This window comes from Lytechinus variegatus, chromosome 11, assembly GCF_018143015.1.
Source record: "Lytechinus variegatus isolate NC3 chromosome 11, Lvar_3.0, whole genome shotgun sequence".
Lineage (NCBI taxonomy): Eukaryota > Metazoa > Echinodermata > Echinoidea > Temnopleuroida > Toxopneustidae > Lytechinus > Lytechinus variegatus.
Genome location: NC_054750.1, coordinates 12,254,846 through 12,266,778, shown reverse-complemented (window position 1 = coordinate 12,266,778; position 11,933 = coordinate 12,254,846). Strand labels below are relative to the sequence as shown.

The following is an 11,933-nucleotide window of genomic DNA, read 5'->3' as shown; positions in this document are numbered from 1 at the left end:
CTACACCTCCTTCTTCACCTTCTTATCACTCTCCTTCTTCTGCACTTGTTTAGATTTCACCGTGAAATTCACTCACCCCTGTTCAGCCGCGATTTATCCAGCAATGTTTCACTTCTTTCAAGGTATAGACACCAAAAGGTCATCGCAGATACGCTAAATAAAAAAAAAACATAACAATCACTCCCATTCCCCTTCTCTCCTCCAGTTCCCATCAACCCAGCACGAAACTGATAAAACTAAGCTTAATTTCTTACAATAAAAAAACACCAACAAGTCGTATAAAGTGAATTTAGTTTAATAAATCGCCTTTGACAAAAAAACATCTTGTGACACTGCTTTCGGCTGCACGTGAACATACATGTAGATGAATCCACAACATATTCTACTTGAAAAGATATGTACAATTCATAAATCATTTGTTTCAAATACAAAATTTCCCTTTGTTATAAAAAGTATAATCTCATTACACAATGCATTAATATTGACATCTTTACATTAAAACATGATTGATAAAATTGGAAAGAAATGTTAACATTACAATAATATATTAATATGAAATTATAATATTGCTTATTGCAGCTGCATGTATAAGCATATTTGGTAAGAAAGAAAAGTCGTCAGAAGAAACTTATTCCTCCTTAGCAGGGCATTATGTCAGGGCGCCGGTGGGGCAAGACCAGAGACCAAGATAGGGGGGGGGGCCAGTGACATACCCCTCCCCCTCACACAACATCACTGAAGGTGATCAATACCAGCCCTATTAAGACGGCCTGTTACGAGATACCAGGAGCATTACAGTAACACTATAAAATGGCATTATAATGGCAATGTCTCTCAGCTAGTTTCGCAACTACAGGTGGACCAACTAACCAACTATGCTTACTGTGCGCTGATTCCTATATGTAACCCCGTCAAACTTTATTTGGTGATGTAATATAAAGTATGTTCCCCCATCACATCCCCTGTATAAAAGCTCCGACCAAAGCAATTGAGGGGTGGGGCACTGTTTACACACACAACAATCTAGCCCCTCCAATCGCTTGGTTATCTAAGTAAGATGTTGACCTCCTAAAAATACTTCTACTTCATTCTTTACGAAACGTGCCCAAATTCAACTCAAATACTTTTCAAATAAATGATAGAGCTATTCAAGTGCATTTGAGGATTAATTGGCAACACTGATTACAAGTTCAGCTGTACATATAATTTTTCTTTATATTTTTTATAAAGTAAATGGCTTAAACCGTTATATATTTTGAAGCTCTGTGCTCAACTTCTTATTATCCTTTGGCAAGATATTAATATGTGTTTGGCAATCTCCAACTAGGTGAAACTCAAAGTCATTGTGGAGCATTGTGGCCCAGTGGATTAGTCTCCGGACTCTGAAAAAGAGGGTAGTGTTTTCGAATCCCAGACATGGCGTAATTTCCTTCAGCAAGAAATTGATCCACAATGTGGTGTACTCAACCCAGGTGAGGTAAATGGGTACCTGGCAGGAATTTATTCCTTGAAACGCAGCACGCGTAACAGCTGGACTGCTTAAGCCAGGGTAATTATGCTGCATACTGTAGAGTGCTTAGAGACTTCTGACAAAGTAAGTATTAAGTGCTATATAAGCAAGTATAATTATTATTGCAGATTGCATTAGCAACATGAGCGGCTCACACGATGATTGGCTGGGTTACTCCCACACTGTGTGCGGGCAGGGGCTTAATTGCCATTTTCCACCAGGTGATTGCTGGGCACCTAGCAAGATACAAAAGTGATTGTAGACTGCCCACTGTCTGAGCACCTCATATGGTGACTGCTCAGATCACTCCCCTGGGAGTGGACAATGTGCACAGTCATGCGCACATTGTGTGTGTTTAAGACTGAATGGCCCGAATTCACAAAGGTGATTTTGAAAACCCACGGTTGAGTCTATGGTTTATGCGGATTTCCTGTATAAATTACAAAAAAAAAATGCCCAATGCTGATGCGCGCTTTTGTCACAGTGCCAAAAGTGACGCCTGTTACCATGGTTAGATATGCTATTTTATTCATTAATCCACTGTTTTGAGTAATGAGTCTACTCTTCAAACAGTGGACTCATGAATAAAATAGCATGGATAACCACAGCAACAGGCATCAATTTGGCACACTGTTACAAAAGCGCGCATCAGCATTGGGCATTTTTTATACATTCGCCCAATACACGCTAAATTAAACGTAATTTATACAGGAAATCTTCATAAACCATGGACTCAGCCTTGGGTTTTTTAAAACGACCTTTGTGAATTTGGGCCATTAGATCTAATTACAAAACTTGAAGAGTGCTTATATAGATATAACACTGCAACTCATAACTGGATTAGTATCATTCCTAATTTTAAAAAATCACAAACAAATTTGAATTTACAAATAATCTAAATTCAAGAAATCAAGATAATTGTTCCAGGATGGCACTTAGAGCAGGGGTTCTCAAACTATGGCCCGCAAGACTCTGCTGGTTTTTTTTTTAATCACATTTAAGTCACAATATAAAACAGAGCTCAATATGATTACATCGGTATCCACGTAGACCTAACCGTAATAAAAGTAATGGCAGTCAAATTAATTTGACTTTTAAACAAAGTTTAGTTGAGTCTTTTCTGTCTGTTCGATCTACTTTTCTACTTTCTTATTAGATGACCAGCGCTGTTCTCACCATGTTTGGATCTACATACAGGTGCGAAAGTGCATTTTCCACAATGAACATTTGAAAGAACTATAACTCATACTGAAGTACCTTGACAGGGGCCGTGGAACAGTTTTCAAAGTGGGGGGGGGCTGGCCATGCAAAATATCACAATGATATGGTCAGATTTACATTTTGTACATGGCTTTGGAAAAAAGCCCCCCCCCTGCGGCCCCTGCCTGACCAGTGAATATTTGCACCAGTGTCTTTGTCTGGCAATTACACTTTTTGTGCCAAGGTTCAAGCAACTTGCTGCTAACAGACTCATTTTTCCCATATTGAAAGTGACTATGAGACTGACATCCTAGTTGGAGTCTACAACAGACATGCTCTATTATTCATTATATTTTGACTACAAAAAAATATTTATACTTCACAACATTATCTGTCTCCCCAATACCAGATATGTGGAGGTACAATCTAGATTCCTTTTAACAAAGTACTACAATTTTGTTATTAATATTGACTCTCGCTGTATTTTGAAATCTTTTCCAATTTTGCCTGCGTTCCATATCAAACTGTTAAAATTTTTTTTATCAAATGCTCTCAAAGGGCCAGATTGCACAATAGATCATCTAGGACCCTGTGGTGATAACTGATAAAGGTCTGCAAGCGTAGACTATACTTTGTTATTACACGTGACTACTTGTATAGAGAAAGTTATGGCTGCTGTCAAGATGACGCAGTAGTGATCATCGTTGTTGCATCTCACCTAATAAATGTCTGTTGTAAATACGTTTAAAGAACTGCCTACTGGACTTTTGATTTATATAATCTAAGTTCCAACCATGGTGTCAGAAGTGTTTCCATCAGATTCTGCATTATTATGCTGAGTAACCCACCGAGCTTTGAGATGGAGGAATCATTGAAATCAGGCCAGTTCATTCCATTTTCTCCCGAACCCCGTGAGGAGAGAGATGGTGAAAGACAAAGAGCTTATTGTATTCATGTGTATCAGTGAATGACCATTGCTGTATGTGTGATGTTATGTCCATAGAAGTTGGCTATGTCGTTGTATGGATTTGGAGTGCATGAATGTGCCTGGCCAAATTACAGTATGACGGACAGTTAGCGTGACGTTTATGGGACATGAACATTCTATCTCAGTGAGAGTAGTAATAATTGAGCAAACATAATTGTTGGAAAGATACAAATACTTGCTAATTATTATACTGTTCATGAGTATATGCACAAGTGATATTGGTATGTTAAAGTTACTAAACTAAAAAAGTAAGACAAAGTTACTAACATTAACGATACACAGAAACAAAGACAACAACAGACAAAATGACAAATCTAAGTCAACCTCCTCCACTTGACTTAAAGGGAAATATTTCCGAGAATTGGAAAAGATTCAAACAAAAATTCACTCTATACAATGTTGCCTCAGGAATGTCAGAAAAAGATGAAAAGTCACAAACATCAATGCTTCTACACGTAATAGGTGATGCTGCCTTGGAATTGTATAATACATTTGTATTTGCCGAGGATGAGAGCATGAAGCTTGAGAAAGTGTTGGACAAATTTGAGGAATATTGCATGCCAAAACGTAATCTAACGTATGAGAGACATAGATTTTTCACAAGATCACAATTAGAGCATGAGAGTGTTGATCAGTATGCAACTGAATTACGAAGTCGTGCACAGTCGTGTGAGTTTTCTTCGTTGAAAGAGAGTCTTATACGGGACAGAATTATCTGTGGTATCTTAGATGATGGTCTAAGAGAGCATTTGTTGAGGCTAGATGATCTCACATTGGATAAAACGTTGCAAGTTTGTCGGGTTGCTGAACAAACTCGAACGCAGGCCCAAGCGTTGAGTTCCACCGGAGAAAATGCCTCAATTCCGGTTGATTCTCTCAGCAAGAATAAGAAATCTCCTGGTAAAAAGTCAAACCAAACAAGACAAACAAAACAAACAAAACCTCAAGATCGTACTAACAATAAAACATGTACAAGATGTGGTAATAGACATACCAAAGAAAAATGTCCTGCACAAGGTAAAACATGTAAAAAGTGCGGTAAGCAAAATCATTTTGCTAAGTGTTGTCGTACCCCAGTAGCAAAAGTCAATGAATTGCAACACTTAAAGGTAGATTCAGATGGTTTCATGATTTGTTCAGTTGATTCACAGGAACATGAATCAAAGGAAGAGTGGAAAGTCAATTTGAGAGTCAATAATGAGCTAGTTGAGTTCAAGATAGATACTGGAGCTCAAGCTAACACTCTCCCTGAAACAATCTATCATAAATTGAAACCGAAACCAAAACTACAAAAAGCCAAAGTGAAGTTAACAGGTTACTATGAGACTAACATTCCAGTAAAAGGTCGTTGTTATGTCCAAATGGAGTACAAAGGAGTTAAACACAGTGTTCAATGTTTCATCATTCCTGGAAATCGTCAACCATTGCTAGGTCTCAGGACGAGTGAAGAGTTGTATCTAGTAAAACGCGTGTATCATGTTGATAAACAAACAGAGATTAAAACAGGCAAAACTGTAGTGCAAGATTATGACAATGTATTTGTAGGATTAGGATGTCTTCCAGGCAAACATCACATTACATTGAAAGACAATGCACAACCAGTTCAACATGCATGTCGCAAAGTTCCATTTCCACTTCAAAAGAAACTAAAAGAGGAACTAGATAAGATGGAAAACATGAATGTAATCAAACAGGTTGATGAACCGACAGATTGGGTGTCTTCTCTTGTTGTAGTCAAGAAAAAGAATGGTCAACTCAGAGTCTGTCTAGATCCGCGTGATCTTAATCGAGCAATCAAACGAGAACACTATAAATTGCCTTCTAGAGCTGAAATAACCTCTCAGTTTGCTGGAGCCAAGTATTTCAGTAAATTAGATGCATCAAGTGGTTTTTGGCAAATCCAACTAGATGAAGATAGTTCCAAGCTTTGTACATTTATCACTCCGTACGGAAGATATAGATTCTTGAGACTACCTTTTGGTATCTGCAGTGCTCCTGAAGTATTTCACAAGATAATACATAACTTGTTCGTAAATATACCTGGTGTCAATACCATGATGGATGACATAGTGGTATGGGGAAGCACTCAAGAAGAGCATGACGATCGTCTGAGAAAAGTTCTAGACATCGCACAAAAATCAAACCTGAAACTCAATCGAGACAAGTGTGAGTTCAATGTGAACCAGATGACTTTCATTGGTGACTTGATCAGCCAAGATGGAGTCAGACCAGATCCTAAAAAGGTGGCTGCCATCAGAAACATGGCAAGACCAACCTGTAAACAGGACATACAAAGGTTCTTGGGGATGATAAACTACCAAGCAAAATTCATTCCAAACCTATCAACAAGGTCAGCACCTCTACGTATTTTGCTTGACAAGAAAGTAGAGTGGATGTGGGAAAATGAACAAGAAAAAGCATGGTGCGAGTTGAAAGAAGCTCTTATAAGTCAACCAGTGCTTTATTTCTATGACTGCACAAAACCCACAAAGATATCAGCTGATGCTTCAAAAAATGGACTAGGAGCAGTTCTCCTACAGCAACATGAACAAAATTGGCATCCAATAGCTTACGCATCAAGAGCTATGACTGATGCAGAAACACGTTACGCTCAGATAGAAAAAGAACTCTTAGCTATCACTTACGGATGTGAAAAATTTCATCAATATATCTATGGTCAAAAGATAGAAGTTGAAACAGATCACAAGCCACTTATCCCATTGTTTGTTAAGTCATTGGCAGATTGTCCTTTACGCATTCAAAGATTACTAATCAGAGTACAGAGATATGATCTCAAAGTGTCATATACACCTGGAAAGTACATGTTCACTGCCGATACACTGTCACGAGCAGTAGATCCAAAAGCAGAATTGAATGTTGAAACTGAAGAAGATATCAGAGTCTATGTAGATATGATAGTACAAGCAATGCCAGTAACATCAAACAAAAGACAAGAAATTGTTGAAGAGACAAAAAGAGATGTAGAGCTTCAAGAGTTGCTAGCAACCATCAGAAATGGTTGGCCAGAAAGTAAGCAACAATGTCCAGCTAGAATAAAACAGTACTGGAACATTCGAAGTGAACTCTCTGAAGCAGATGGAATCATATTCAAAGGTTCTAAAATAGTAATTCCAACTTCCATGAGACGGTACATACTAAACCAAGTACACGAAGGTCACTTAGGCATTGAGAAATGTAAGAAACGTGCTAGGGAAGTAATCTATTGGCCAAGAATCAATGCAGACATCACTGAAATGGTCCAAAATTGTACTTCATGCCTAATGTACAAACCAAAACAACAGGCTGAAAGCCTAAATCCACATGCCGTGCCTAATCGTCCTTGGGAAAAAATTGGAGTAGATCTATTCACTTTGAACAAAAAAGAATATATGGTCGTCGTCGACTACTACTCACAATTCATTGAAGTATGTACTTTGACTTCAACTACAAGCAAGGCCGTGATTAATCACATGAAAGCAATATTTGCTCGTCATGGTACACCATGTGAACTGATGTCGGATAATGGTCCTCAATTTGCAAGCCAAGAATTCAAAAGCTTTGCAAAAGAATGGGATTTTCACCATACCACATCGAGTCCACATTATCCACAATCAAATGGCCTCGCAGAAAATGCTGTGAAGATTGTCAAAAATCTCATACTGAAGTCACAACACAGTGGACAAGATATCCACAGAGCTTTACAAGTCTATCGAAGTTCACCAATAGCATGCGGAAAATCTCCAGCAGAACTTCTGTACAATCGTCAGATTAGGTCAAACCTTCCCATGCTTGACACTTTGCTCAATAACCAACAGATTGATACTAAATCTGTGAGGGGAAGAAAGGATGAGCAGAAGGTGAAACAAAAAGAGCGATTCGATAAACATGCTCAAGACTTGCCAAAGCTAAAACCTGGAGATCATGTGATACTCCAAGACATGAAAACTAATACCTGGTCACAACATGGTATCATAAAGTCTGTCAATAATCATAACAGATCATACCAAATTGAAACAGCTGCAGGCGAGATACGTCGCAGAAACAGACGTCACCTCAGGCCAGATCCCAGACACCAAGCCGAGTCTATTCCATTACCAACACAGGATGACTTCGAGCTAGATGACAGCGCAGAAGCGGAACCAGCATCTGATGTTCGCGCATCTTCGTCACCATCCCGAACAACCAGAAGCGGACGAGTCGTTAAACCGCCAGATCGTTTAAACTTGTAAATAGAGGAAAGCGAACTAAACAGAAAAACTTTCGCGTTTCGTTTTGTAAATAGCCACATGAGTTCAAAAATAACTTTGAAACTGTAAATGGTTTGAACTCTAATACAACCCCATGATAACTGCATGATTGCATGTGCATGATATAAATTTGCATGTTAAAGTTAATCAGCAATACGGGATTGAATTTATCGCTATCACAAAACTCAACTCAACAGATGTCTCTACCGGTTCAACGAATTGTCGCATCATACAAACAGCAAAAATGAAATATATATGAACTGTAATGTTGCATGTTAAAATATTTGACAGCGACAGTACTCCAGCTTTAAGGGGCAGAATAATCCCCTAGTACTGTTGTAAGTGTACAGGTAGTCCACCCTGTCACTCTGTAGTTTAAGAAGTATTATATATGTGTATATAAACCTCTTTAAAGAAAGGGAGGTGTGGTGATAACTGATAAAGGTCTGCAAGCGTAGACTATACTTTGTTATTACACGTGACTACTTGTATAGAGAAAGTTATGGCTGCTGTCAAGATGACGCAGTAGTGATCATCGTTGTTGCATCTCACCTAATAAATGTCTGTTGTAAATACGTTTAAAGAACTGCCTACTGGACTTTTGATTTATATAATCTAAGTTACAACCAGACCCCGACCGCAAGGGTCTTTGCACTTTGCGCACATTTTTTTTTATAAGTATCCACTTCACCCTGGCCCTTTCAGGCTTACATGGAGTCTCATCTGGCCCTTCAAGGAAAAAGTTTGAGAACCCCTGTTGTATAATGATGTCAAACAAGCTAATGTAATCTTAAAGATATAAATATATATATAAAAAGGAAACCATGATTCAGTATGATTTTTTACCTATCATGATCTTACATTTGCTTCATGAAATGTACATCAATGGAAAGATATGCTTCTTCTCTTTAATTTGAGAGCTATCTGAATGTTCATAATGCATGCATGATTGAGTTAGAACAATGGAAAGTGGTGCTGCCAAATTTTCATTTGCACCAGCAAATTACGATTTTGTGCGGGTTTTTCTGGCATCTACTGCAACAAATTTCATAAATTGAATATCCATATGAGACATCATGCGAAACATAATTATGAATGTCACATGGTCGAGAGAAAGTTGCATGAAAACATGCTTAATTTCTACTAATTCGACGCATCGTTGAAAAACAAGCATTTGGTTTTTCCAACACAGCAGCAGACAATAGGCTAACCATGCTAACAGTGAATGTTGTTCAGGCCGGGGAATGAAAACCTTATTTTGTTGCGAGCTGGAGTCTATGACTGTGGTAATTAAATGTTACAATTGCAATAATTTTTTACAATTTTAATCTCAAACTTCTCTCAGTCATTTCACTCATTGCTACATTTCACAGGGGAGGAGGAGGATGTTTGACGGGGGCAGGTCGAAGCATATAAGGGGTACATCACTTTTTCTATGTGTAGAGGAGAAAACCATGTTTGGATCATCAGGTTTTTTTTTTCTTTAAGTGGGGCGATCATCCCTTAATCCAATATTCTGCTGCCCCTGCCTCGTTTAGTCATTAATCAAGCAATATTTTTTACAAGTTTTACAGAAAGAATTCAAAATGATTATTATTCAAGCTAACCACAAAATCACACTCACCGCACATAGCCCACTGTCTGCCACTGATGGAAATGCTTATTTTTCAATGATTCTCTTTCTCCGCAACCATAAGTCACTTTTCAACCACATCAGAAGCCTGTTGCATAAAACTTTTTACCTGAGAAAACTCTGGTAAAAACTGAAAACTAAGGTTAGTCTGATTTCCGCCATTGACTTTAGCACAGGCCAAAAACTCCGGTAAAAACAACCTGAGTTTTCTCAGGTAAAAAGTTTTATGCAACGGGCCCCTGGATGGTATCGCCTCCATGGGCTTGGGGGACCTACATGCTAAGGTCATTGTCGCCATGATAATTGTACTTATTTCTCAAATTTCTGTGTGAGCTCTATAAATCGCTAAGAGGGGAAGCACATCATTCCATTGATGTACATCTCATGAAGCAAATTTATAATTAAGTCAAAAAATTACACTGAAATACGGTTTCCTTTTTGCTGGGACGCAATGTATATGTAAATGATTGATGGTCTTTGTTTTTGGCAAAGTACATTTCATTATACATACATTATATGAATAGATTATCAGCCTCATTGTTTTTTATACATACAATGATATACGAGGATAAGGGTTATCATTAAAAATTATCATTAAAAAACTTTTGCTTAAAGTTGAACACATACAGTGTATTCCACTTACATTGTAATACAAACAATTTAACAAATATAGGAAACAAGGTATGTCATCAAGTTAAAACAATGAGGTAGAAAAATAAACAATTTTGTTGCACATCACATTGTATATCATACAAAATAAACAATCTGATGCATACAGTAGTACAAAATATTTACAAATACTCAGTCACAATTGGATCGAAGAAAATTTCACAATGCAAAATGCAATATGTAAAACAACCAACTTCACTTCAGTACTACACATGAAAAGACAAAAATCTCATATCACATAAAGACACTAACACAGTTACAAAGATACAACAAATTTCAAGAAATTTTACAATTTCAAAATCCTCTTAACTCAATATGCCTAATTGAAATTTATTTATAATTTTCTTTAATAACACAATATCATGCCAATCTTGTAAATATATAATTATATTGATATATTTCAACAAACAACACAAACAAATACTTCAAGAAATAAACTTGAATTGGTAAATTCTACATATTGTGAGATTGTATTTAATGGAATGTTAATAGAATTTCAGGTATTTGCAATGAAAGCTGACTTCCTTGGTCATTTCTTTTTTTTTCAACATGGTTAAGAATATATTTCAATATATATGTTTTATTTTCCAAACAGGGATTTTTCAAAGTATCCCTTCTTTCTGCAGTAATAAAACTTAATTCCAGACATAATTGAAAACACCTTTGAAAATGAAAATGTAATGACCACACAAAATACTTCAAAAACATCTAATTAGTTAAAGTATCAATTATTCATAATTAATGTTAATTATATATTATGTTTCAATGGCAAAGCATCATCTTCTTTTAATGTCTAACAATAAAAAAAAAATTGAATGTGGAAATATACAAAATACTGTTGCCTATTGGAGATGCAAAACAGGGGTGAGTTTCATAAAACTTGTTATTATTCCAAATTTACAATAACAGTTGAAAGCTACTAAAATCCTTCAATCTGATTGGCTGATCATAAATTTGTTGGTGAAATTGCACATTTGTAAACGGGACCCAGATTATACTAAACCAGAGGAAACTTTTAAACCTCTAGGAATAATATATACAGTGTCTTAAATGTGTAATGTGGCACCCGCAATGTAAATATTCAAACCTCTACCCATGGACCCTACCACAAATGCTCTACCCAATCAAAAACTATTCATTAAAATCAGGGCAATTCCATATTATTCATTTTTTTTCACATCCAACCCATTTATCTCCATTCTTTCTTGACTTTATCCACTGCTCAGACCATGATAATGTCACATGTTATTATTTCATGCAGGTACCACATATGTACAGGGTTGGACATACTGTACATACTTCATGGAATTGCCCCTTAAGTCACAGGATCTTGCCTCTCAATCATGAAAACATGCAGTTTTTGGCAAGAACTTCCATGCTATTCAATTTTACTCAGCTTGATTATCCAAAGCCAATTGAGTTTCTTGTATTTTCTTTCTTGGATGCAGAATTACTGTGATATATTTGACTCTCCACTTCACTCAGTACAAAAAATTTATGTAATTTGAATGATGATTCCAGCGAAATATAAGGCTAATGATGAATTTTTACGTGTGAAACCACACTAGAATCACAAATGCTAATCACAATCCCTAATTCAAATTCTACTCGGGAGGCGAATTACAGTTAAGTTCAAATTACAGTACAAATTTTACGTGTGAAAGGCTTGACCTCCAAAACATCTTT

General features: G+C 36.9%; 1 protein-coding gene across 1 annotated transcript; it reads left to right on the top strand.

Moving 5' to 3' along the window:
* The first annotated feature begins 5,059 nt into the window (after nucleotides 1-5,059).
* LOC121424207 (uncharacterized protein K02A2.6-like) lies at nucleotides 5,060-7,927 on the top strand. The gene has a single exon (XM_041619815.1). The coding sequence runs from the start codon at nucleotides 5,060-5,062 to the stop codon at nucleotides 7,925-7,927; it is 2,868 nt and encodes a 955-aa protein (XP_041475749.1).
* The last annotated feature ends 4,006 nt before the right edge of the window (nucleotides 7,928-11,933 follow it).

Bases quoted from the DNA above. Each gene is read 5' to 3' on its own strand.
- LOC121424207 (XM_041619815.1), top strand. From the start codon at position 5,060: ATGGAGTACAAAGGAGTTAAACACAGTGTTCAATGTTTCATCATTCCT.